Source organism: Stegastes partitus, unplaced genomic scaffold, assembly GCF_000690725.1.
Source record: "Stegastes partitus isolate 25-593 unplaced genomic scaffold, Stegastes_partitus-1.0.2 Scaffold1595, whole genome shotgun sequence".
In the NCBI taxonomy this organism is placed as follows: domain Eukaryota; kingdom Metazoa; phylum Chordata; class Actinopteri; family Pomacentridae; genus Stegastes; species Stegastes partitus.
The window spans coordinates 24,483-52,043 of NW_007579326.1; the positions used below are offsets into that span (position 1 = coordinate 24,483).

At 40.9% G+C, this 27,561-nt stretch overlaps 1 protein-coding gene across 3 annotated transcripts; it reads right to left on the reverse strand.

Annotated features, from left to right (window-relative positions):
* Positions 1–213: 213 nt before the first annotated feature.
* Positions 214–27,097, reverse strand: pik3r1 (phosphoinositide-3-kinase, regulatory subunit 1 (alpha)). Of its 3 annotated transcripts, XM_008300831.1 has the most exons (15): positions 26,865–27,097; positions 23,024–23,636; positions 11,614–11,706; positions 11,225–11,299; positions 10,836–10,967; positions 10,019–10,220; positions 9,573–9,655; positions 4,918–5,119; positions 4,649–4,829; positions 4,429–4,554; positions 4,192–4,334; positions 3,924–4,100; positions 3,740–3,814; positions 3,481–3,651; positions 214–2,924 (listed from the first exon to the last, which is right to left on the reverse strand). In XM_008300831.1, the coding sequence occupies exons 2-15, from the start codon at positions 23,358–23,360 to the stop codon at positions 2,735–2,737; spliced, it is 2,187 nt and encodes a 728-aa protein (XP_008299053.1). In that variant the 5' UTR covers positions 23,361–23,636; positions 26,865–27,097; the 3' UTR covers positions 214–2,734. The 3 variants fall into 3 exon arrangements, with proteins under 3 accessions (XP_008299053.1, XP_008299054.1, XP_008299055.1); XM_008300832.1 differs by lacking the exons at positions 9,573–9,655; positions 10,019–10,220; positions 10,836–10,967; ... (2 more) ...; positions 23,024–23,636; positions 26,865–27,097 and adding an exon at positions 7,485–9,264; XM_008300833.1 differs by lacking the exons at positions 9,573–9,655; positions 10,019–10,220; positions 10,836–10,967; ... (2 more) ...; positions 23,024–23,636; positions 26,865–27,097 and adding an exon at positions 6,309–6,974.
* Positions 27,098–27,561: the final 464 nt, after the last annotated feature.

Consider the following 27,561-nt stretch of genomic DNA (forward strand, 5'->3'; position numbering starts at 1 on the left):
ACTTCCCCTGTTATAGATAGAATTGAGAATGAATGAAAATGATGTCCAGTTTTAGTCAGGGGACCACAACAGTCATTGAGGTTCACCCTCTGGAGACCTTGATTGTCTGAACAAATGATTAACTCACTGGTTTTTCCACTAACAAGAGCTAATGTAATACATCAGATTTAATTACAAGAACACTGAAAAGAAAAAAAAAGAGAGAGAGAGAGATTTGTTTCTTAAAAAGAAGTGTTTTATTTCATTTTTAACAAAGCCCAAGATTTGAAGCAAAACTGGGGAACACTGGCAAATCTCAATCCAATCATCATGTTAGGGACACCAACATAAGAGGGGAGCTTCAAATAAAAAAAGGACACCTAAAATAATCATACAACCCAGAATTGGGGCAAAGAAAATAATGGTGCATGTTGTCCAAGAACTATAAAAAAAAATATCTTTGACAATAAGAAACAAACAAAAAAATAAAATCATGCCAGCAGCTGTTGGGGAGGTAAATAAAATCTAGTAAAATAAATGTCAAATATGACAGCTGTATCCATGACACCTGTTAACAGCTTTGAAAGAACCAATAAAGCCTACAATAAATGACAGTTCCTATCAATGTGCTAAAAATTAAAACTTGGATGAGCAATTTGGTCAAATACATCTAAAACACGTTACACTTTAAACTCAGCTGTGTGTACCGTAGCTTGAGCAGTTCCGCTTTGTGGAACCGCAAAGAATATGCAAGAGATGAAAACATTTTTTTCTTCGGTGGCTGTCTGTTTATACACCTTTTCCAAGAATACAAGTTTGTGCCAAAGATAATTAAGAGTCAGATTTGACATGCCAATGAAAATGGAAACAATAATCAAAAGTACACTTTGTTAGTGTTTTTACAACTAATTTGTTACACATAGAAATATTAAACAGTTTAATCGACAGCTGTGATGACCATGCGTACATGTTGAGGGGAGGGGGTTGCAAAATATTATCACTGGGAGACATTTTGTCATGTGAGCGATCTAATTTGTCATTTTTCACGTCATTTCGACTTCATATTGGTAGTTCTGGTGGTCCGACATGCTCAAATGCTAATAGTCATTTACATTATTACTAGTTCACTGGGTTTACACTTGTACCAATAACTCCAGTTATAGACTTGTAAAAGCTAAAGATGGGGAAAGAAAACGTATAATTGCGCTGTGGCGTAGGATTCCACTGGCACGTGTTGTCCTTTGAAATATGAAATTACTGACTATCTGAAATGAGCCGATCCACCCATGTAAACACAGTGATTTTCTGATACAGAAAAATACTAAGTGTACAATGTATATTGATCTTTAATAACAATATCCATCAGTTGAAAACACCAGTCTGCTTTGATATATTCTCATATGGGAACATATATATTTTATAACAAAATAAATCTATACTGTTGTTTTCGCGGTGATGGTTGACAACGGGTCGTACAATCCTGTCAGCCCGCTCTCTCTGAGTGCTCGAACTTTGTTTGTCTGTCCCAACAAAGAACTGTGTGTCACTCTGTCGGAAATAGTACTTTGTGTATGAAGCAGCTCAAATACTCAAAAGGCTCTGCCTGAGAATTAGTTTGAAGCAAAAAAAAAAAAAAAAGACTAATAAAATACTCATCTTTTTCCATCTGTATACCAGTTGTTAAAGTAATTTATAATAAAGTGTATGTTTCTATTATTATCTTTAAAAATCATAAGCATTTTTTACCGTATCTTGACATTTTGACACAAAATATCCTCTTGGATATTTACACAGGAAAAGATACTTTTCAAGCAATAAAACAAGCTTATATTGTGGGTTGCAACAGAATAGAACAATTCTGAAGTAAATATGGAGAAAGAATTGCATAGCAGATCAGAATACAACTAAACAGGAACTGATCCTTTTTGGTATGGTGCACTTTGATTCATGACTTTGCACATTTTCACATATGTACATGAAATAGTAAGTCCATTCATAGTTTCACCTGCCCACAGTTAAGATCAAGTTTACTTCTGCACAACAATGCTCAACAGCAAGAAGGCAGGACGCAGACGTCTTGTCATCTCTGCTCTTCAGATAAAAGTCCATAGGAGTTTTTAAAAAAAAATAAAATAAAAAAAGAAGAAGAAAAAAAAATTAAAATTTGTTTTAAAAAGTGCCATTTTGCTACATTTATCAGCTGATCCATGGTCTGCTACTTAACAGTTAACACGAGCAAATGTGTTACACAGCCCCCAATCACACAGCTTCCTGATTCTATGAGTTTTGGTCACATGGACAGTCACACACTCAGTCACAGCCACATACAAAGAAACACACAGATGATGTGAAAGGAAAAAATAAAAGTGGAAAAAACAAAAGTTGTGGCCGGTGAGTTACAGTTCCATTTGAAGAGTTTATCTGCTGCGATTAGACATTCCGGCTGGTAAAGCTTCGAAAAAGAACAAGCACCATAAAGAAAAGGCCTCAAATGTCCTCCGCTGGGGGAGTTCAGCAGTTTTCCGCTTGATTCTGTGCTCCCGCAAAAAGCAAAAGAGAAATAGATCTACATTCAGACTCGCCTCAGGCTTGTGGTCAGGCAAAGTCACTGAAATGTTTCAGGCTTTATTGCGTCTTTTCCTCCGATTTCAAGTCCAAGTTAGGCATTAGAGCCTCGTTTCAATCATGGAGTCCAGATCTCCCACTCCCGTGAGGCCTTAGAAATCTTTGTGTCCATGTGGATACATCCGGGTCCTCACCGTCTCTGCTGAGCATAGACTGGGTACGCTAGCGTCACATTCAGAGAGTCATTGTGCTGGACCAAAGACGTGTGCTGGTAGTGAAGTACGAGTTCTTTTAATGAGCTGTACAGGTTATACGGCTCGGCGAAGCCATAACCTGAGGGGGTCTTGTTGATGACGCAGTGCTTCACCTCGCCATCCACACTGTAAAGAGAGAACAATCGTCACAACCTGTTCTGTGTGTTCTCGCTGTTTCTAACAAACAGTAGTCTGGTGCAAGTGTAAACATTGAATCTAGGTTTTACATGTAATCATTCCTCAAGTTCAGTTTTGGACGGTAAAAAAGTTTCAGACTCCCGCACACTTACTTGCAGAAATATACTCATACAGCGTTTTGATGCATTTTTAAGTAGGAGTTGCTGTAATTCTCCAACAAATCAGCATAAATCCAACATTTGTGCAAGTGAGACAGTGTGTAGGAATCTGAAACTTTGCCATCCACTCATCTATCTCCTACACACCTGCCTTAAGAAATAAGTATGCGACGGGTTCCTTTGTCTTGTACTTAAAGGTTGAATGATGTAGAGTTAACTTGATTAACTCAGACTGTGCTGCTCTTATATTAGCTTCAGATACATTTGTATATACAGTGTTACTGCACAAAACATGGACCTATAATGTCTGATATTTGTAAAAAGTCAGAGTACAGAGGGGCATGGTTCTAAGTCAGACTTGAAAAAGCACACCGACTGATACATACACAACACTGCAGGCGTAGCATCCTGCTTTGCTGCTGTCTCGAACCAGGAATGTTCCGTCTCTCTTGCCCTGGAGGAGGGCCTCGGCCTGTAGTCTGTTGATGTTACCCAGCTTCCAGCTTCGCTCGTCATGATGAGGAAGGTCTTCGTCATCATCCACCATAGAGTATTGACTACAAAAACGTAGATAAATGTTAGTTATGAGGCAATATATTTGCATTTTGCGTTGGCTACCTTGTTAATTTTAAACTGCATACTTACTCTTCTGTGTTCTCGTTTTTGATTCCCAGCCACTCGTTGAGTTTCTTCTGTCTGACTCCCTTCTGGGTCAACCACCTACGAGAGAGAAAACACGTGGACATTAGAAACCAGGGCAGATCCATTTTGATTTTCCCCAGAGGGAAGTTCCAGAAGTAGCGAGACACTGCTAATGTGCTGTACTTACATTAGATACTGGTCTCTGGTCTTGCGGAGCTGGATGAGGTCAGGCTTGATGCTGTTCATTCGTTTGTCGATCTCTCTGTAGTCCGCAGCCTGTTTCTTCAGATCTTCCTCCAGTCTGCGTTTGCTGTCTACGATCTCACTAATCCTTGATTTCAGCTTCTCGTAATTTCCCATGATCCTAAAAAAAAAAAAAAAACAGTAATGAAGGATGAGTGACATAACCAAGCATGGTATTCTTGTGTAATACTGAATCTGTGACAGATTCTTACCTCTGGATCTCTTTGTCGTTGCCTTCTCTCCTGAATTTCTCAATATACTCCTTGCTGTACCGCTCTTGTGTTTGACACTGCTCCTCAAATATCTTTATAGTTTCATTGAAAGCCTCAATCGCTGTCCGTTTCATTTGGATTTCCTGCAGGCAGAGGCGTGATATTAGTGTTCAATGTACAACAGCTACTGGAGTAGTGCTTTTGATTGATGTCACTTTGGCTGCAGGTAGCACTCACTTGTGATGTTCTGGTGTACTCTTCATAAAGACGGTCATACTCTTTGTTCTTCTCTTGGTACTGCTGGTGGTACTCACAGAGCTTCCTCCCCACAGCTTCAATGTTGTCTTCTTTTACTACCTGATCCTGAAGAAATCAACAGATGTGGAAAAGCTGCAGTTAAACTGCTTCAACGTAAGAATTTTTAAATGTGCCGCTTTACACTGAGCTAGCATCTTACCTGCTGGTGTTTGGAAACGGGATACAGCAGCTTGACGTCTAGCTTAGGGTTATACTGAGCCAGTGACTCATTGCGATAGTGGTTGATGAGCTCAACAACAGAGCTGAAGGTCAGTGGGTCTGAGAAGCCATACTTCCCATCCCGATGGAATATCTTAATAAGCTTATTGTTTCCTCCTTTCCTGTAAACAAAACAATAATGCTAGTTAAACTCACTGGCGAAAATCAATATTGGGAAATAATTTTGAACTAAAAACAGACGAGGCTCACCTCAGAGTCAGAGTGTAGTCGCCGTGCATTTTCGTAGAGGCGTCTCGCACCAAAAACGTACCATCTGCAGTGTCCCTCAGTTTCTCATTGACCTCCTCCCTTGAGATGTCTCCCCAGTACCATTCAGCGTCTTGTAGAGCCATGTTGTTGTTCATACCGTTGTTAATCACAGATGTGGGCTTGGGTGGCTTTGGAGGTAGAGCTGTAGGGACACAAGAAGTGAATATTGAATATAAATGAATGTGTTGCAGTGTGATTGGAGCTTCTATGTGCTCAGTTCTGTAATAAGCTGGCTCTGAGCTTACGTTAAATCTTGAATTTCTGGTGTGTTACAGCAGAATTAAAGGGAATTTTTTTTTTTTTTAAAGCTGGAAAAAAAACATTTCTTTGACCTTATTTAAAGAAGCTGCAGCAGTGTTTACCTAAATCTAAAAAGAATCAGGCATTTTGCAAAATCTGGAAAGCACACACTCTCTGTGGCTCTCACTCATCCTTTTTCCATTGATTAAACAGAAATGAAAAAATGCTGCCCCTTTCCAGCGGAGAGGTGGTAACGGCGAGGCAGTGGGAGGAGAAATGAAGCGTGAGTCAGGGAGAATGAATTTCATTCAAGAAAAAGCCATCTATAAATATTCCTAGCTGCAAATACAGCAGTGTAGCCCTATATTTACATGCAGAAAAGGAAAGGCTGAAAGCGTGTATAGCGCATTTTACAACAAAATAGGACAAGGATTATGAAATCTAACGCAGCTGACGACAGTTTCCTTCGGGCTTTTGCAAACAGAAAATACCCAGCTTTAATGAAGGATAAACTGATTCTGTTCAGTAAATCAATTTAACTCCATGGAAGATTCTTGAATCTGCAGTGGCTGCTCACAGGCTGACAGTTTCAGGGTGAAGCTAGCGTTAGCAGAGCTATGGTGGTTTGCTATTTTTAACCCACAAATCTGCACTGCCTTTGTTCACTGCCACTGCATGAACACCCTCTCTGCTGCAATGGACCTCGCACAACTTTGCCTACTGAAACCACAAGCACTGTTAACTTGCCAGACAGCTACAATTGTGACATGGCATAAAATGCAGATGTTCACAATCTGTGCAAATGCAGCCTGCCAGCTCAACCTCAGCACATGCTTTGCACTTCTTAGCACACCGCCTGCCTTCCAAACTGATCAAATGTCCCCTCCTGCTACCTACACATTTCTAGCCATATTAACAATCCAGTGTTATAAAACAGCAGCCTGCCAACGCCTCCACATAAGGAAAAACCTAAATAATTTGATCTCTTCTCATTGAAAGCGGCGCATTAAACTCATTTTATACAACCACCTAAACACCCATTTGAAAAGCCATTAAGGACAGCCTGCTCAGTAACGTGTTACATCACTTACCACAGCCAATCACATAGGGGGTCTGTCACCAACCACTCCTGCATCTTTCATTTCCTGAGAGCGATGAGGTCATTCTGAAAACCCATTACCTTTTACTTCCCTGCTTCAATTCTTTACAGCACTGCAGCTAAATAGAAAACTGAAACAACTGGGAATTTTCTCTCTGCAGCATCCGCGATTACATCCTAGTATGCATCCATCCTTAAAAGCAAATGTGCAGCATCTCTCCACTAGCAGAGGGAAAAAAAGGACCGGCAGCCTGTTCCATGCTTTTCCTCTGTCATCCTCTCTCTCTCTGTTGAGCCTGTCCACTCGCTCTCCTGCAGGTTGCTCAGCCCCTCCTCTCTGCGTGTGTCGTGCAGACGTTTAGTCCGTCCCACTGCTGGCACTCAGACAAAGCCAGCTCTGCTGCAGCAGCACGTACGCAGCTAAATTATAATGCTTGGCCCGGTCAGCAGCACCCAGAGCTCCAAAATACGCCTGTAATCCCACAGCATGACACTCGGCATGATGGAGATAGCTCCCTTGATTTCCTGAGTGAAATTAAAATAGACTCAGTTCTTAGTAAGGTATAAGGATTCAAGTGGAACGCTGCCGTTGTCCTTCTAGGTTCAACTGAGGAACTGCTGTTGGAACTCTACGTGCCCATCTTACAAAGTAATTAAACAGATTAGCTCAACTATAAATCAGTGGACGAGAACAAATGTTAAGCTTAAAAGTCAGTGATGACATGAACAAACCAGCTCAATCACATTAAAAAAAAAAAAAAACATCTCAAGGATATGCCAGTCAAAATTATTACCGGGATTTAAAATATTTAACTGACTCGATATTTGATTGCAGAACAGCTATAAACTACCCATTGGGGAGGTTTAGGGCCTCTCGAACTCAATAGAGAGCAACTCAGTGTTATATATGCTGTCTGCGAGAATACCACACAGCTATACAGTAAGAGTAGCAGCCCCAGGCAACTTTGCTGGCAGTTATGACTGGAGGCTTAAAGAAAACAAAAAACTATTATTCTTGTTCTGCTCTTTTCTTAAGCTGTGGTATTTGGGCCTTATTCGACCCATGTGGCCCCTTTGCGTTACAGCCTGAAGAAAGCAGCAGTCGAAACATACTGTTCCACTTGCGCATGACGATTTGTTCTAATAACATGCTGAACGTCAAACTTACGTTGCAAGTTGTGCATATTTTGGTGAATCAAAAATTTCTTCTTCGAAACTCTTCTTTTATTCCCAAAGGGTATATTAAATCCAACAGAGTTAGGTTCAAGTCCTCCGGTAAAGCTCCATTTCATAGTTTAGTCCACTGAGGACATGGATGTAGCTTGGTTTAATTCTTAAAAAGGTCGCAGCTTTATGTGCTTCTTAATGAAATCCAGGCAAAATCCGCTCGGCGTGAGGCAGGTGCAACATGCGACTGTCTAGCTGACTGACTGTTCAGTTCCTGCTGTGTCGTGTGGTAAAGGGCTGAGTCTCCTCTCTCTCGTCTTTCCCTTTCTGCGCACCGCGAGGTCGAGGCCTGCTCATGTGGAGGCAGATAGTTAATGATTAGCAGTAGCTGCTCTGGTGTCGGTGCAGCCTGTTCTGAAAGCACCCACTCGTGCCAGCTGCGTTTGTGTGTGCGTCTCTCTCCATCTCTTTGGTCACTCCCTCTTTCTGTGTTTGTAAAGGAGGAGGCGGAGGGTGTTCAGTCTTATGATTAACTTGCAAAGTTTCAAATATTTGCTGAGCTGAGCACTTTGAGTCAGGGAGGACATGTGGATATCCAGGCAGAGGGAGGACTGAGAGGAGGGGGGGGAGGAGAGTGGCCCTAGAAACTGGAAGCAGCCTTCAGTTAACAAGAAGTGCTCTGTGGAGCAGGCCGACTTTCCAGCCAACCAAATCTAAGTGGGCCTTTTGTCGCCTACTTAAAATAGGCTCGCAGTAACTGGGAGGAGGCACACAGACACCCGTGCACACGCATACACACAGGTCATTCACAGAAACATATGAACAGAATGTACATGTGTTTCTGTGGACCACATGTGCAGAATGTATAGTTTGTAAAGCGTGCTTTTTGTACGAGACAGGTGACTGAAACCAGTTTAGCACACCTGAACGTTGTCATATGTTCATGTATGCATTTCTGTTAAACAAACTAAAAGCCTATCTGAGTTTGTTTCAGGGACTTGCCTGCCTGCCCATCCATCCAGCCCGCTGCTAAAGTGCTCCCGCAGGTGCAAATTACTGACAGCTGAGAGCAGCCCATGCACAGGAACATTATAAATAGCCTTAACAGGTAATAAAATGTTTAAACAGTCACAGTCAGTCCCGGGCCTCTGGGCCAGCCAACGACAGCGCTTTTAACTAGCACTGTAAAAACATAACTGCCACGCAATGCACTGCAGTCTCACACCACCAGACTGGCTTCATCTATGCAGACCACGACTGTAGCACCAATGAACACTGGCTTTGTGCAGTTCTGTTTGACATATTGCCAGCTAATAACATCCAGAGAATCCAGAAGAATTAAGCAATTCCAACAGCCAAATACCAAATGCAAATTCACCAGTAATCATGCTCCTAATGCTCAGTTTCTAAATCAGTTCTCAGCTAAATTCAGAAGTCAGACTGGACAAAAATCAACACTCTAACAATGGAAACATAATCTGACACATTGTGTATTCAGCAAATGTACACAATTGTACCATTTCATTACCTGTAAAAACAGAATGTAATATGCATCTCCAACGAAGACATTTGCAAGTGCAAAATGTAAAGTGCCATCTTCTGCAGAGCAATCTTTTGAAAGCATGTAGCCCAAATTCAAACTGTACGTTATACAACCAACCGGGGAATGTGTTCAAGTAAAAACACTTGTTACCAGTAACTAGCACATGATGTGACTACATTAACTTCCTTTATCTCTACAGTGTTAGTAGTTTACCTCCACATAGTACCCTGTGGTCCTCTACTACTGCAGCAGTTGCAAGTCTCAGCACCTCTCTTCACGCTATTAATAGCTCATGTCTCAGTTCATGTTGTGCAGCAGTTTAGCCCCTGCAGAACATGCATACATGTTCTGCATCCAGTAATAAATGCTGTGCAAAGTCCCTTCAGCTTTTCAGAACTGAAGCAATGCTTAAGGCTTGCATCCTTTCCTAAAATGAAGTAAACCACGGCATACGCACCAACACGAAATAAAACAACAGCATTTGCTAACTTGGTAAATGCAAAGGTTAGCAAAAAATAAATGAATAAATAAAAAGCAGTTAATTACCTGGAGCAGTCTGACTTTCACTCCACTCACTGGTCACCAGAACCTCAATGATCTTTATGTATGCATCCAGACTGGGTTCACAACTGTAGGAGGAAAAAAGCAAGTTAAATAAAGTCTGTATTTTACAGCCCAGGTGACAGTACATGTCGCTCTGTGCCAGCTTCAATCCAATGGTAATTCAGGCTTAGCTACTTTAATTGTGCAGCACAGCTGGTAAGTAGAAAAGCTCCAGCCTATATCTGTGTACGGCTAAAACCCATGAGTGCCTGACAGACTGCGCTCTGTGTGTGCGTCTGAATATGTGTCTGCAAGTGTGCATGTCTGAGAGTTTGTGTGTCTCTGTGTTGCATGACTGAGCCTGCACACTTGTCTGTCTGCTGCCTGAGTGTCTTTGGCAAACCAAAGTATGTAGCAGCGAGGCACGGGCCTCCTACTCTTACACCCACCTGGTAGCCTGCTGTCTGAAGAACACTGGGCTGAAGATCTCGCCCAGCGATCTGGCACTCAGCAGGTTCTTGGAGCCGTTTTGGCACACTCTAGCGAAATGCCTTAGCAGACAGTGGAGAGATAGCCAGTATTGGGGAGGCAGGCTCGGGGTGCTGGCAATGCGACGTAGCAGCTGGGCACATTCCTCAGGATTCACCACCTCTGTTGGAACAGATGGGGTCGGTCAGACAGACATTAAAAAACGATCCTGCGTTAAGGCCTTGCTCAGATGAAGACGTGCTGAAAATGAAAGCTCTTGCTTTAAACGCTGAAGGGATGGAAAAAGGCGTCATGTGCAGCTAGTCTTGGAGACCGCAGAGAGATTGTGTGGTTGACAATGAACGTAAGGTACACTGGCAGGTGATTGGCTGCTCAGAGATGCAAGAGATAAACTTTCAGGCTTGTTTTAGTTCCTATTAACCACAGATATCCTGTTTCTGGCCATGTGACAGCAAGAGAATGCTGCACGACAGCGCAGCTTGTGGTGTGAGAATTTTTTTTCTCTGCTTGCAAGAGACAGAGAACAAGGTTAAAAGAGAGAGATAAAATACGCTTTGTGCTTTTTCTTGATGTATCAGTAGAGGCAGAAAAAAAGTGTGGCATGAAAGTATTACTTGAGGACTAAAGGTTATTGACGAAGTCTTGTGGTTTTGCATTCAGAGTACTTAATGTGCAGCAGCAGCGTAGGAGTGCATTACGTCAGCACTTCTGCTTTAGGACGGCAGAACAGCAAAAAAAAATGACTGCTGAATCTGTGTAACAGTCGTCTGTTCTCACCTTTGGCAGTGTGGACCATCTGAGCATAGATTGCAGTGGGGATGATGGGCTGGGGAAGATCTTGCAGGTACCTACGCAGACCATCACAAAGGACTGGAAGTTCCACCTGATCAAGTTCTGGTGAAGGAGGATCTGAAGTGCGAAACAGCACCAAGACACACACTTAAGCTAACGTCTGTACAATGGTTATTTACAGGCTGTTGTATAACCATAACACTGCCCTTTCTGGTCTTTTAACATATGGTATTTGTGCACACACAGGAGCTTTTCTAGTCTCCTCACACATTTGCGTCACTCCTGTTTTCACCTCCTCTATCTTTGACTTCCTCTCTGTTCTAGTTGACGACTGTAAACTTACAGGCTGATATGATTGCCATCACTCTACTTACCACTATCAAAATACTGTCTGACTTCAAGTCCAGCTCCCGCAGTAAATGTTCGATATAAAGTGGGGTTATCTAGACCTGCAAAAAATGAAACAAACGCAAATTATTACATGAATTGACAAAACTAATTCAGTTTGTTTGGCTCTCTGCAACAGGCCACATCAGCACAGTTACATGTTGCTTTACTGTCATAGAGGAGAAAAGAAAACAGAAAACTTTCAAATTTGAGAAGCTGGACTCAGAGAATTAAAACTTATTTCTTCAATAATTACTCAAACTGATTCAGCAATAATCAAACAGTTTCTGATTACATTAACAGTTGACAGCCAATCAATTAATCATTGCAGCAACATGTCAAGATGAATAACTTTAGGTTTTTCAGGTAAGCTCACCTTTCCTCTCGATAGCTTCCAGCAGTCTGGCCAGCATGGGTGGAGCGGTCTCTGGAAGGGAAAACTGCTCCGTCAAGTCTAGCAGACAGAAGCCTGGAGGAGAAAATAACACATCAATAACCGAGGTGACTTTTAAATGAAAGAAAATAGCTTTATACTAATTTTTAATTGGAGCAGTGTTTTATCTTGTGAACCTTTTTCTGACACGTGGTGAACATGGCTGGAACTAAGATACCTTTGAAGCTTGTGTGAACACACTGACAACCTTTAACATAGTGCAAGTCCAATGAATATTGCTGCCAGTACCAGACAATTTATCTGCCACCAGATATAGCAGTGACAACAGGCTCCAATCTGAAATAAAGGGCCTTGCAGTGGAACGTATAACATTTAACACATAAAGTGTGACCCCAGGCTTTACTGGTACAACAAAGAAGACAGAATTAGCCTTAGTATTTTGGCTTTGAATAAAAATTTCCTCAACAGTTATCTAATTGTTTTAGCTACAATTTCAATCATCTGAGCCCTGAAACCGCTCAGTTTGAGGGGTATGTGTGTGTATATATATGTATATATATATTTATTTTATTTTTTTTAATGCTGATATTACACAATTTATTATAACCAAAAAATGTTTAACTGAAAGAACTGCCAGGTTTATTTTATAACAGTCTTTAAACTCATTGTGTGACATGCAGCTACATAAAAAAATAACCAAATCTAAACCTAAAACTGTGACATTTTAGCAAATTCACTTCATTTCAAACATCTCACTTTAAAAAAATCACCAAAAATAAACTCTCTGCACCAGATTCTGTAAGAAAGAGAGACTTCTGTGCTCCTTGGTGCAATCAGTGAGCCATTTCTGACTCAACTGTGACTAACAGTCATGTGACAAAAATTCAGAAACTTTTCAGTTCAACTGCTGGCAGTGTTTAAACAGAAAGGAGACAAGTATAAAAACATATGAAAATGTAAGTACTGAAATATCTAAAAGAGCAAAATGCTAGATTGTATGATTTTCACAGTAGATTTTTATTTATTTATTTATTTTTTAAATCTTCCATGGATCAAGGCAAATACGGAAAGAAAAGAGGAAATGTTTTTTCTATATCCAAACATAGTTTGCACATATGAAAATGCACTAATGTTGTTGCAGAATACTAATACAGAGGAGCTTTGTCTGAAAGGCTGATGAATCCAGAGAAATGGTGACATAATTGTGACTAAGAGAATCTATTGTCTTGTCCTCTGGGCTGTTCTGAAAAAAACCGCACAATGGCTTGAAGGGAATTTCAGTCGGCCCATTTCCTCTTGAGATGTGGTGACACAATTTAGGTGTCATATTAACCAAATCAGCAGGCAGAATTAAAGCACAGTGAGACCCATACAGAAATGAAACGGTGTGCCGGTCACATAAATCTAATCCCCACTGATGAATGCTCATGTGACATTAAACAGAGAGGGCTGCAATTCATCTCAACCAGCAAAGGCTGATTAGACGCTGGACTTACAAACTACTCAGAACTTCAAAGGAGGCAGGTACACGACCAAAGAACTGCCTTCAAAAGTATAAGCTGAGTATTTACAACAGACTGATTCAAGAACAGGAGGTGCTGAGCACTAAAGTTAGGGTTTGGTGGACCAAGGAACTAAGCAAATATCCTGTGATATGAGGTAAGCCAGGTCTGAGTTTCTTACTTATTTTTTCTTTAGAACTTTGCAGCCAGGTGTGGACATGAAAGGACGAAGGAGTTGGCAGGGATTTTATTTGGATTTGCAAAGGCGTATTTTGAAAAGGCACTTTTCTGAAAGGCTCAACTGTTCAACACCAAGTCTGCAGTTTGAAAATGCTAAGAAACCATGAATGGAACCCTTTCTAGTAACCATATTTTTCTTTCTTTCTACCTTAAGAATTATTTCTTTTTTGAATTCGGAATTAAACGAGCAACTGCTGGTCTCGCTGATGCATGCATGCTTGTCATTACCAAGGAACTACCCTCTTTTCACCAATGAGGGTTCAATCAGGCAAATAATGAAGCACTTCATCCACATCCACATCCTCTGACCAGCGCAGCACTCAGGCTGGCATGTTGCGTGTGAAGAAACTGGATTACCAAAGTCCTTCTAACCACAGAACACACAAAAACTCCATGTAGGACAACTGTTCATCTGGAAGACATTATTGGAACTGCAAACTGGGAGGGGGGTTTTCTCAGAAGCGGCAGACTTTGAGATGGAACACCAAAGTTTCCCTAAATAGATATCGAGACATGCAATGCTGCCATCACACACCTTGAATGTGTAACCTTTCTCCCAGACCAGATATCTAACACGCCTGTCCTTCTGCAGCCAACCTTTTTCTGAGAAACTCAGTGCACAACCTGTCGTTAAATTTAAACCCCCGACTTACCCACACCCCCCACTGTTCATATCCATAAAACTGGCTTGACTGCAACCTCCAGCAGGCTACTTTTTAAAGATGTAACATTTACGACAAGCCAAAGTCTTTAAATGATTGTTTTAAATTTGCATTATGCACCTAGTTTACATTTGTAAAAACACATTTATATAGACTGAAGAGCAATATAGTCAGAAATACATAATACACAGGCTTAAAGCTTCTGCTTGGTGATAACCCCTAAAACAAGACGCATCTTCAAAGTGATCCACAGCCTGTAAGTGACACGGGGCAGGCTGGAGATAGAATTGCTTCTTGGTACTGTCAACGATGTGATAGTTTCAGCACCGATGGAATTGTATCAAGTAGCAGACGAAATATGGCAGAAATGCTTCAAGCTATCAGTGATGATTTCTGAGATGCCTTGGCGTGAGATCAAATGATCAACGTGCCCCTACTGGCTACAGCTTGAAGCCACGGAAACACATAAAGACTAAAAGAAATAAGGTTTGCTGTGCTTATTTAAGGCAAGATAATAATTCTGTCAAAAACCTACATGGATTTTAATGTATATCATTTTGCTGCATACAGGTATAGCTGATTTTACTGCACTTTTTATTACATATCAACGATGGCACACAACACGGCTGCATTTTCTGCAGAGCTCTTCAGAGTAGTTCAACTCCAGTTGACTCTGGAAGGTCTTAAACAATCAGAAACACCTGCATTAGTAGCAGATCACCACAATCCCTTAAAACAGTCCCTCTAATCAATACCAGACATACAGCAAATGGCTGTCTTTGTATTACAGTAGCATTACTACTCAATGTGCTGTAGTTGTTTTGTCCTGTTTACAACAGCTGAGGGGCTATACATCATAAGACTCCTCAAATTTTCAATGGAAGCTGGTTTCTGTGGTAACTAGGGGAAGGAGAGTAAGGAGACAGGGGCCCCTTGGACATGCCTCTACAAGTCTGCATGTTTGGCAGACCTCATGATATCCAAAAAGGCCTCAGCCAGTCAGTAATCAGTCAGACAACCACAGGTTGAGGAAGTCTATGCAGCTGCCACTGGTGCTGCTGTGGTGTGGGGGGACAATCTCCCCGGCTCAAACGGTATGTCTGAAACGAACAAACTTCAGACTGCGGGCAGGACGGAGCTGGGGCACCACGGACACACTAAACATAGCACACACTTTGGATAAATTTAGAGGGCCTCCTCAAGTAACCAGCATTTTCAGGTTATACCATTTCTTCTTGTCTGAAAAAGGCTCACAAGTAACAACTGATAACCCACTGTAAGACCAGCACACCACACAGGACAGCACATTGTAGAGCAAAAAGTCAAAATTAAACTACAAATGTAAAAGTCATGGCTGTGTATACAGTACCATTCATAAAAGGGGCTTCAGGTGCCAGAAGAACAATGAAAAACCTTAAGCAAAGCCAAAAACACACAGACACACAAATTCTCTGATAACATGTCTGCATGGGCAGCGCTAACATGCTTTTAACATGGCTGTACTAGAAGTTAATGAATGATGCAGCTCAGAGCTGAAGTGAGTAAAAGGGCAGGCAATGTCTCCTCCTGCAGGGTGGAAGACGCAGTGCAAAAGTAAAGCAGCAGCCAATGAGGAGACTGTTGCTACAGTTTGACAATTAACCCTATGAGGGGCAGACCATCACAAAAGGACACAAACCACACAAATAACCAGTTTCCTGATGTGCAATCAACTGTGAAGAGCCCTGCTCTCAGAAACAATAAGGCCTCTTTAAATTAAGTTAAAAACTAGTTCTGGAGAGATAAGTGGCTGGAGCACAACTGTAATGTCTGAAATAGTGTCTTGCAGCCTGGATCGATTAATGCAGATGTCATATTCTAATTGAAGACTGACATCAGTAGGGCTGAACAACTGAAATTGATTTTTAAAAAACATTTAAACGATGCAATTAGCAAAGCGCAAAGTCAGCTACTTAGGATATATTTTTTGTCGCTTACTTGACCCAGGGTTTTAATTATAATGTCACTGGTTTTCTAAATTCATGCCGTGGTCTTTGTGTGGCAGTCATTTTAATGGTATCCTACGTGGTAATTACATTTTAAATCTATTATACAGTTATTATTAAACTGAAGCTTGACTTTAAAAAAAAATACATCACAGGTCAAATTGCGATAGCTGTCAGAAAAAAATTGCAATTTGATATCTTCTCCAAATTATTCGGCTTTACTTTCGGCTGGGATGATTTTAAGCTGCACTTTGGTTTTCTAGATTTTGCTACCATGCAGATTAATATTGATTAAAACTAATCATGGGGCAATTTGAATGTGTATGATCAGGCTATAATAAAGTGGCACTCCTACATGTATTTCTGCACATTTACACCACAGTGACACATGCCCATATGCTGTTGTCCATTTTTTTCATGGCATAAATGTGAGGTTCAAGACGGGTATAGTCAAACTTGCCAGGGATCAAAATACATAACAAAATATTTTTTGGTGGGTTGCTAAATTGGTTTAGAAACAAATTTGTGTTATATGTGAGCACTTCAGTGTGTTAGGATTGTGCATATCCGATGAGAAGTCATCCTAATCTAGCACATCTAGTGGTGCAGAAGTAGGGCATCATGATGGCTGTTTAAACACAACGGTTTTATTTGAGTCCTATGATGAATAGCTGTGCTGTCACTGCTCCTGCTTTCCTTGGCTGAGCACATTAAGGGGTACAAGAAGGCGCATGGGGGAAGAAATTTATTCCAGTTTTATTAAATCTAACCAGCATTATGAGCCAACCTTAAAAAAAATAACTTCTGGACTAAAATAACTGAGGCTTTGAGGGGGAGCCAATGATTTATGTTGTTTGAAGCATTATGTAACGCCACACCTCCACAGCACAAGGCTTACACAGTATCTCACCATGGTAGCTGTTCCACTGTGTCTCCCCCTCACTTAATAAATCACATATTTCGAATACCTTTTCCGTCCCTCTTGACATTGTGTTTCTCTCTCACCTGTCATACTGCACGGCTTCTTCAAGTCTATCAGTCTGCTTCTTTGTGCCTCATTCTCTCGCTCTGTTTCTTAATCCTGCTAGCAGACATGCCCTGACTCCAGTAAAGAAGATTTGCCAATTCAGACTTGAGTCTCTGCACACAATCAAGTAATGAAAGAGTTATGCACGCTTTCATGCACACAGTTCCACACAAGTCATACTGGTTTTTACGTTAATGCAGCTTGGTAAAACCAAAAACTTATTACAGTGTTGATTTGATTGCGCTCAGAAATTTCATTACTTGACAGCATAATTACAATAGATTTATTTTGAGGATATTAATGTTCTTAGAAAGAAGCAGAGGAGCAAAGAAAAAAAACTGCTATGATTAAGCATTCACAGGATAAACATGGGTCACCATTTTGCACTGTATAACTGCAGTAATAATCACTTAAAGCAGCTTAGCACAGGCCTTATTTTTTAAGTGAGGTTAGGCGCTGGTTTCAGTGAACATTTTAAACTTAATTTTAACTCGTTAGATGATGAACTACAGGCAGAGCTTAATTCATCAAGCCAAGCTTTAGACTGTTGGCTTGGGTTACAACTAACAACTATTTGATTGCTGATTAACCTGCCGATTATCTTCTTGAGTAATCGTTAGTTGTTTGGCCTATAAAATGTCAAAAAATGTCAATCAGGGTTTCCTAAAGCCCACGATGAAGACAATCCAAAGATATTCCATTTACTGTCATTGAGAAATAAAGAAATGGAAAATACTCAAATTTTAGAACTTTTTTTATAGTCAAACCGATTGATTGTTGGTCAGAAAGTAACAATTTTTTTTAGCTTGTTTACCATTTTATAATATTTTAAAGACAAACGTTTATCAAAAGTTAAAACAACTGTCACATGCTACCTTAGTTACAGGCAATTACTGCACTCACTTTGACTAAACAACATACAAAGACGGATTAATCTATGTTATCATATGAGCGCTGCAGAGACAAACGCCAATTCGTATTATAGGAGTTAAACATGTCGCCGGAAACAAACATGGGGATTACGAAAACATGACACACATTTATTAAACACCTCTCTGTGGCACAGCCCTACGTTGGAAACTATGACGAGCCAAAAATATATTTAAATCCTTCCTGAGCCTGACGTTCGCAGGCAGCGGATTTGCTGCTTCCATTTTCCCCACTCCTGACCTATGCTAATATTTAGCATCTAATATTAAGTGTGACACAAATTGATTTGACAACAGTGGAAGTTTGAAACATGGTAGTAATATTAAACTTACTCAAAAAGTCAACCGAAATCAGAAAATTTTCCCCCCCCGCCAGCGGCATGTACGCTGATAACAATGACGGTGTAAAACAGCGAATCACCGGGGTACTATTCAGCATGCAACCATTTATTGTCCAGTTGCATTGTGCACCAAGTTACTGCAATCAGCACTTAGCACAATACTGAATCATCACAAAGCTACAAATCAGTCTACCATGCAGTCTGTGCGCACCCCTCCACCAAAGAAGCGCCAACACATTCCTGGCCCCAGCTGCCTTTAGTCCCACAGAGGAACACTACATCAGAGCAAACTATCACACTATAAACTTCTACTGTGTTTAATCTGCTGCTCTCCGTCACTATGCTTTCTGGAGAAAACAAACCAAAAGAAGATGTACATCAAATTGAACCAAACCAAAAAAGTCCCTACATGCATAATTGAAGTGAAAAGGGAGGTCTTAGCAGAAAAAGATTGACAGCACTGACAGAAAGAGTGTTCAATAAAGCAGATGTCAGGCTGAGTGCTAAAGAGGCCCAGAGAAGGAGCGCTGCATTATCTCAATCTCCAGCTATGCAGAGTACTCTCCCTGCAACTGTCTCCTTTGTACAGCCTGCTCTCTTCCTCCTATTAGCTACTTTCAGCATCGGTATTTTACAAACAGAAAGTGAAATACTTAATATACAGATCATAACTGTTTAGAAAATACACATTTAATAGAAACGAAAAACTGTTAATTTACGTAAAAGAAGGCATACTTAACAGAAAGCTATAAAACATTGAAGGGTGGTGATTTTTATTCAAATGATCAACCGCAATGTCACGTTTTTTTCACAATGTTACCTACACAAAACCTGAAAACACACTGATAAGGCTAAGAAAAGCAAGACGAGCTGATGGCATCAAATATTTTCTTAAACAAGACTGAGCATGTAGCCTGAACCTTGTGAGAGCATGCAGAGCGACAACCAGTTATTCACACTCTTATCTGGAACATTTCGAAGAATGTTTAGACTAAGACCGGCCATACAGAAACACACGAAAAACAATAAACACTGGGAACTCAAAAGATTAATATTTAACCACGCAAAAAGATCCCCTTAATCTTCACTTTCTGGAGTTCAAAACCCACCAGCAGGTATGAGAGGCATTCTATGTACAAACACTTTTTTTTCTTTAAACTAATATGTAGATATAAATACATTTTTGCTTAAATCTAAAAATGTCACCATTTACCATAACCAGAAACTGAAAAAAAAGTAACATTTGGATTTTTTTTTTTTTTTTAAATCTAAATTTGGCTGTGACCAAAAGTCCCGTGACCAAAATTCAGGAAGTTTTCGGCCGATCTGCAGATTGTACGTACACAAAGCAGAAGACAAGCATGGAAACAAATGAAAGCTGTAAGTCCCATATCTACAGTATTTAGAGTCACCATTTTGTCCAGTATGGTAACGCCTGTGGACATAGAAAAACACTGTACATGTTGATTCCAGGTTTTTTCCATTTTTGTAAAATAAATAGAGAATCAACTGTAGTTTTTTTCCCTTTTATAACAACTTATAACTGTCTCATACGCTACAGAAAACATTTCTGAGTTCTCTGTACTTCTAACCATGGCTGTGCTGTTTCTATTAAGTTGCAAGACATTATCCTGCAGTAAAAAAAATGAGTCCACAGTTATTTAAAATTTGTCAGTAGCAAAAAAAATGCTCAGAAACTACTTGGAGTTTCATACAAAATGGTCACTGACTGTCAGTAATGTAGCTACAAATGGGCTCATAAACTGCAAGTAGTAGCTTGCTTTTTTAGCATCATTATCAGTTAATCAATTCTTATTCAAGAACGGTGCCTTGATTAGTACACCAAATACCGGGGGCTAGAAAAAGTTTAATTTCAATCATTTCTGCATGAGATCAAATAAAATGGAGCTCTGAGCTAAAGTTGTTCTGCTTGGCGGGCCCAAGCATATGTATATTCTCTCAACTGAGAGGCCCAGTAAAGGAGCAACACTTTAATGTTTATAAAAAAGGGCTGAAAGCTGGAATGAGGCGGAATAGTTTCCCAGCCCAGCCCTCTTCTCTTTCTCTGTTTCCCTCTCCACATCTGCTGCACTCATGTAAACCTCCCCTGTGGCTCGGAGAGGAGAGGCCCCTTTCCAAGCCTCCATTCTCCACCTCTTTTCCCCCTACCAGAGCTGACTGTAGGAACTATCAAAACATTAAAAAAGGAGGAGGAGGAAGAAAAAAAGCTGTGGAGTAGGAGGAAGGGAGCAAGATCCCTTGGTGGTGGGCAATAAATCACAAACACTCTGGGAGCAACAAGACCCTCTTCAAAGCCCCCTTGAGCATGCAGAGCCCAAGTTCCTCCCGAGGCCCCCCAAATACCCCGTCCCTGCTTTAGCCCCTCTGCCAAGCCCCCGGCTCCGCTCCAGCCCTGATCCTTTCGCACACTATCCCTTGCACTTTAGCTAGCACAGGGGCTCTCTCTCCCTTACCCACAACCCCAGGGCCCCTTCTCTCCCCCTCTCTCCCCTCTCCGTCTCCCACAGCCCAGGACACAGAGACTTTTCTTCTCCCGGTGCTACATTCACACTCGCTCCAGGCTCAGCGCTGCTGCCACTCAACCAAGACACAGCCATTCAACACATGCCCCCTTCATACAGCTCCCTCGCTCGCCCTGCAAACCACAGCAAAGAATTTCACAATCGTACCACAAAGAGCAGAAACTAGAAACCTGGCAACTGCAGCTGCTCTTTAGGTGAGCAGAACGCTTTAAGTGCACATTCACGCGAGCCGCAGCGTCTTTAAAAAGATGCAAGTTTTAATTGCAGTTCATAGTTGTGGTCTGAGCAGTAACACTGACTCGGATTTCAAAGGGTCATTTTGAATTGCAAACATCTTGAAATTAACAAACAACATGAGCAAAATACATCCTACTTCACAGCCCAATGTTTCAACTATAACCTCAGTAAAGACATGCGCAACTGTTGCTTGTAGAAACCATGTTAAACACTGTGAGCACATTAACTGGTTCAGATTTAAGAAACAGCTTTGGCCTGTTCGCCATTTTACATTTATTAAAGTAAGTGAGTGATTGTAATAGCGTCCAATAGTCTCATAGTCGTTCTACTTCATTTTGCATCATCGGTAACATTTGTAAAAAATAAACTTGATAAAACTAGGGGGTGTGGGAGGCCAAAGTTTTTGAGAATTCAACACATGAAAGTTTTATGTTCATAAAGGATTTTCACATTTTCAAACTATCAAAACGTATCATGAACAAAACCACAACTCTGTTGAGTAGTGTGCTTGCTAACAAACTCTGATCATGTTTTTGTCAGTTTTGATGGAGCTAGCTTAACTTCTCCCTTGTGTTTCCGGACAAAAAGCAATTTGCCTTAATGACAAGTATATCATGATCTTCCCCACACTGATAAGGAAATTGCATTCCTTTAGAATTCAGTTTGAGGAGAAAAAAAACAAAAAAACAGATGATGTCCACTGGTGACATATGGCTTGCACAAGATGCTCTGGTGTACCATACCCAGGGTACACACCAGTACCATTGTCCTCTGGGACTGAGCTCGTTTCATTGCAGCTGTACAGCAGTGGGCAGGGCTGCTTCATAACAAATAACTGTTTTGCAAAGTCAGCATCTAACTCATTCTTTATTTACCTACATCAAGACCTGTGTGCCACGTGTTTGTTAATTGCTGTTATTAATGTGAAATATTCATAAAGAAGGAGAAAGATTGAATCCAATACCACTGACTCTCCTGCACATTTGCTAACCTGTTCCTAAAAAAAACTAGAGAACATTTTGTGATGGGACAGCCGTAACGCCTGTCAACATGTACTCTGTACTCGAGGGCTGGGCCACACATGTGTTCAGACTTCATTTTGATCTGAACTTCACACCTGTTAAGTTTTTTTTTTTTTTTATCTTGCACAATTGCGACACCATGACACTGATAAAATGTGTCCTCAGACAGACGTATACACTCCAGTTAAAGGCCTCAAAGGACCTTAGGATTAGCTCCTGCTACAGTAGTTGTCTTCAGGGTGGCATTTTGCTGTGACGACACAGACAGACTCACAAAGTGAAAACAATGCCGCCTTTACTCTTGCAGCTGGGAACAGTTCATGCACAAGTCAGGTGATAAGAACCATCACAACAGAACACACTCAATCTGTTCCATCTGGAAAAACCAAGTAAAAGGACCAGAGGGTTAGCCAGGTACCAGACTAACAATTACTTTGATCACCATTTAATCTGTCCATTATTTTCTCAATTAAATGATCAGCTGTTTTGTCTATGAATTGTCTAAGTCCAGCATGACATCCTCAAATGTTTTGTGTTGTTCCCAAGCCAAACATATTAAGTTACTGTCACAGAAGAGGAATAAATCAGAAAATAGCCACATTTAAGGAGCTGGAATCAGAGAATTTGTATTTTTTTTCTATTGAAAACACAACTATCAATGACGATTCTTTTGTAAGTTGACAACTAATCCAATAGTAGATGAAGCTGCTATTAGATGTAGTTTCCTAAATATCACATTGCTATACATGTTTCAAACCAATGACTGGAGTGTTGTTGTTTTTTTACTATCGATGAGTCTGTCAATTATTTTACAAAGTAACTGTTTTGTCCACAGTTTTTTCAAATCAAAGATGACATCTCCAATTCTCTTGTTTTCTTACCTGCTAAGCAGTGTTACACTCACCTTGCTCTGAGTCGGAGTCTGCCTCTGTCTTGAAGGAGCCTGGAGCTACAGGTAAGGGTCTGAGGGGCCTTGGCTTGGGTGTCGGGGGAGAGATCCATTTCTTCCCAACGTACTCGACATATGTCCCGGGGAAGTCCCCTTTTTCCTGAGTGGTTTCATTAAAGCCTGGTAGCCAGCCAATCTCGTCTGGCCGCTGTTCCAGTCCATCAGTGTACCCGAGAGCAACCAGAGCTCCTTTGCTTACCAACAGTGTATCCCCCAAATGCAGATCAATGTCCTCCTCCCTTTCCTTTTTATATTCATAAAGCGCTCTGTACTGATATCCTTCGGCACTCATACTGATCACTTTGTGTCTACGTGTTCTTTTGAAGATGAGCTTCAAGCAGCAAAGTTACTTTTCAGGTTTCTCTGATTATGTGTTTAGTCCAGGTACTCATTTGCTGCTTCAAATGGTTGTACTTCCAACACAGCTACAATCAACAGTTTTATGTCTTCATTCTTTCACAGTTCCTGTAGCTTCTGAATGATTTGCGGCTCTCTTGGTGTGCTGCCCCGCAGTATGTACCCATCAGTGAATGGCCTGCAGCTGTGATCTTCAAAATGCTACCTAGACCTGCAAGAAGAGAAGAGAGGCCATTTACAACAAACTGCACAAGATATTTACTGCACTTCTTGAATATAATGTTCAGATTTGTTTTCTTGAGTTTCTAAGATAACACATGCTGACAAAAAAAGCAATTGTAAACTGTTAACAGTATAAACAAAGTTCAAATTTACAGTATTAGTACCAGAGAGTGGCCGAAAACTTCAAAAAAATTTGAAAGAAAAATCTATTGGAGAATTCTTTAACACCAAAAGTGGCAGTTGTATGACGAATGTAACGCCCCTCTCCCTCAAACATCTAGCCCATTGTGTTGTTGCACTGACACAAGCAATAGCAGAAGTATACTCTGTAGGGAAAAAAGCTTTTTAACCCCAATTTTAGGGCAAATTCACCAAACCATAAGCCGATTTTATCAGATTTGACTGGTGATTGAATATATATTGTTTTCTTTGTCCCAGTAATGATTTAAACTACCGTTATGTCTCTTTCGCCATTCACTGAGATAGCAGCCTGGTCTAGCCTGAAATAAGTGCATTACAGGCATTACCAAGATGGCTGCCAAGTGGCAAGACTTACTTATAAAGGCTTTGATAATACTAAGCTGAAGCACAAGGGGAAATTATACTGCATGCCTTTACTCAGTTACACAACTTACATACAAATGGGTATCAAACTAAAAAAAAAAAAAAAAACCTACAAAGTGTCTTAGTAAGGTGTTGGGCCACCAGAACAGCTTTGTATTTACTTTAAAACTGTCTGGAACTCTATTGGAGAGATGAAAACCATGCTTCCAAGAAATATTCACTTATTTGGTGTTTTAATGATGATGGAGAACAAACTCTACCACAGGTGTTAAGCTCAGTTGAGATCTGGTGACTGCGCAGTTCATAGCATATGATTCACATTAGTTTCATTAAACCATTCAGTGACCCTCTGTGTCCTATGGACAGGAACATAGTCACCCTGGAAGACACCAGTCCCATCCAAATTGTAATGTTATCATAGGATAAAGATGCCTATTCAGAACAACTTTGTATTGATCAGCAGTAACCCCTCTCTCTAAGTGGACAAGTGAACCTAAATCATGCCAGCAGAATTCTGTGTTGTGCATAACAAAGGTACTGGATCCCCTCATTTTAGGGGTCAAGCATTCAACAAATCCAATACGCCCCACATATACACTTGCCCACTGGTCAGGAATAGTGACGGATGACATATCTGACTTTTTCCCACATCTCTGTGGTTTTTGCACCACTGACCTCCTAAATGTGCATTCATCTTTGTAATGAGGGGTTTATGCACTGCAGCCCTGCCATAATATCCCGCTCTATGTAATTGTCGATGGACTGTTCTTGCTGACAGTCTGTTTGCTTCCTGCACTTACATTCTCAGTCACCTTGAGATGAGCTGCTCCTCTCTTTACAGCGCACAAACATCACTGTTATCCAATATGTGATCACAATTTCTGACCGCGATTTACTGATGTAAATGCAGATGTCACGTTAGTTGCTGTGTACTGAACTAAGCAGTCGTTGCACTGAAGCTCCTGCCACTTGGGGCCTCAACATCGAATCCTCTACTGAAGGCAGTTAGATCTTACTTTGCCATCTTGAGACAAAATCATCATCAACTGGGCTTGCTCTGTATGTTTACAAAGAGCGTGACTGGATGCTAACTGTACCATACAGTGCACCTCAGTGGATGGGAAGCTACTACATCTGTTGTGTTTCTCTTATGCTTGTCATTTATTTGTCCCTTGTATGTACATACTGATTGTATTTTTAGTTAGGGCCGAACAATTAATTGAAATATTGCTTACCACATGCAATTATAAATGAGGCAATGTGGTACTACAGAGAGGCCCTGCCAATCAGATCTTAATTCTCGGTTGGTAGCACATCATTCTTGCAAAACTGCAACATTAACTAGCTTTAAAGATTTTCAGTTTCAATATGTACCAGTTTTTAAGTAATTTGTCCATCCCAAATAGGGATGCACAATTTTTTCCCCTTGCTTGTACTTCTCTAAACTAGTTACAATTGGTGCTAAGCCCAGGATGTAGTGTAGGTGTCCCTGCAAAACAGTGGCAGGGCAATCGCTTTGGTACAACATGTGAATGCAGGAAGACGAGCCCAATCCCGATTTTTTTGTATAACATGACATTTTCAGCATGCAGGTTGCTGCTCGCAGGTGGCACTGAGTTTGAAAACCGGAAGAAGAAATGACAGACTAATACCCTGAGCCGACATACGATGTGTCAGACCATTCTCCACGAGAAGTCTGTCTGATACAACATTTAAATAAATCCAAGTTTCCATGGCCAGTTATATCGATGTCATTCAGTTGTAAGGAGACACTTTGGCTACAGAAAAGATGACATTGTCCAAAAACTGGTACGCAGTCTGCAGTATCTTGCAATTGTTGTCACAACACAAGGCAACAGTAATCTGGTGAAAACTTCTGGATTTGTTCATGTTGTAATAAATGTTGTACTAACACTAAATAGCTCAATGTCAGTTCTTGTCCAGTATTGTGCCGCCCTGCAACCACAAGATTACTATTTATCTCAGATACATTTTTAACGAGCTGGCAACTAAATAACTATGACTAAAGTAATAATTTACTGATGCATTCTCCATTATGATGGTACACTTCTCAGCTTGTCTCAGTGCTGCACAGTGAACATATGGTTGCTAACATTAGCATCACCCCTGACAGTTTAAATTCACAGCCACTGACCCTGTTATATAACTACACAGGAACCCGTTTGATTTGTTCACTTAATTCAGCAAACTTGTAGATTTGGAAAACGTTTGCACGGTTGCAGGTTTTCCTGCTCAAGTCTTCTGAGCCCAACGCTGCAACTTTACAAAATGTCGAGTGAGCAGTTAGCCAAGTTAGCTAGCTAACGTCAGCCTGCTAACATCATCGAATAGCGTTAATTAGCGGAGGGGAGGAAAAAAGGATGAGAGTTTACTAAAAGTTCATATTGGTAAAGAGAAATAAACAGAATAAGCTAAAATACCGTCAAAGTAGAGTTATACACCCAAACTTAGCAGAATAGACGAAGATAAAAGACGTCAGAACGAAGTTAAAGTAAAAACGACTGCAAATTAAAGCAAATGGTGAAGTTGAGTTCAAACTAAAGACCTTCAAGAAAAACAAGAAAGTTGTTTAGTTATCAGAGAAGGGTTTTCCTGTGGGCTTAACGAGCTTAGACAGCGGTAAGTTACATACCGAGTGATCCACAGGCGAATCCACACTTCTCTTCCTTCCACGAGAAAACGCTCCCACTTGGTTTTCTTTAACTTCACAGCTGCAACGTACGATCACAAAATGCAACACTAAGCAGTTAGCGGACCGACACGGCTACAAACAAAAATCCTCTGCTCAACTTTAAATCCGATTTAACGACTAGTACAAAGTGTTACAGCGTGCAGACATAACGGCACGGCTTCCCGTCCCGAACAAATGTTCCCCTGCACGTCGCCCCTGCGGCCAGCAAGGGGCAAGACAAAGCTCGGCCGCGGATTGGCCCGCGGCCCTGTCGATCATTCTCATCAGATAATCGGACCAATCGTATTGCTGCTAGAGGCCCTCTCGCACACACACACACACAGACACACTCCCCCTCCCCCCTTCCAAGCAGTCAGGCACGCAACATGAAACACCTATGGAAATTACATAACCCTGCACGCAAAGCCCGCTGCCACCGAGCTGCTCTTGGTTTTTATTAAATGCATCTGTTCTTAACTTAAACGGAGATCATTTTTTTGCACCGTTACCATCCAGAATAATGAGGACAAGGTTTCCAGTTTCCATTATGTGTGAAAACTGAGACAAGCGCTCCAGAGGACAGGAGACCACAAACTTTTGAGCTGTTAGAAAACAGTTCATTCTCATGATTGCTCACTACATACATTCCAAAGGCAGT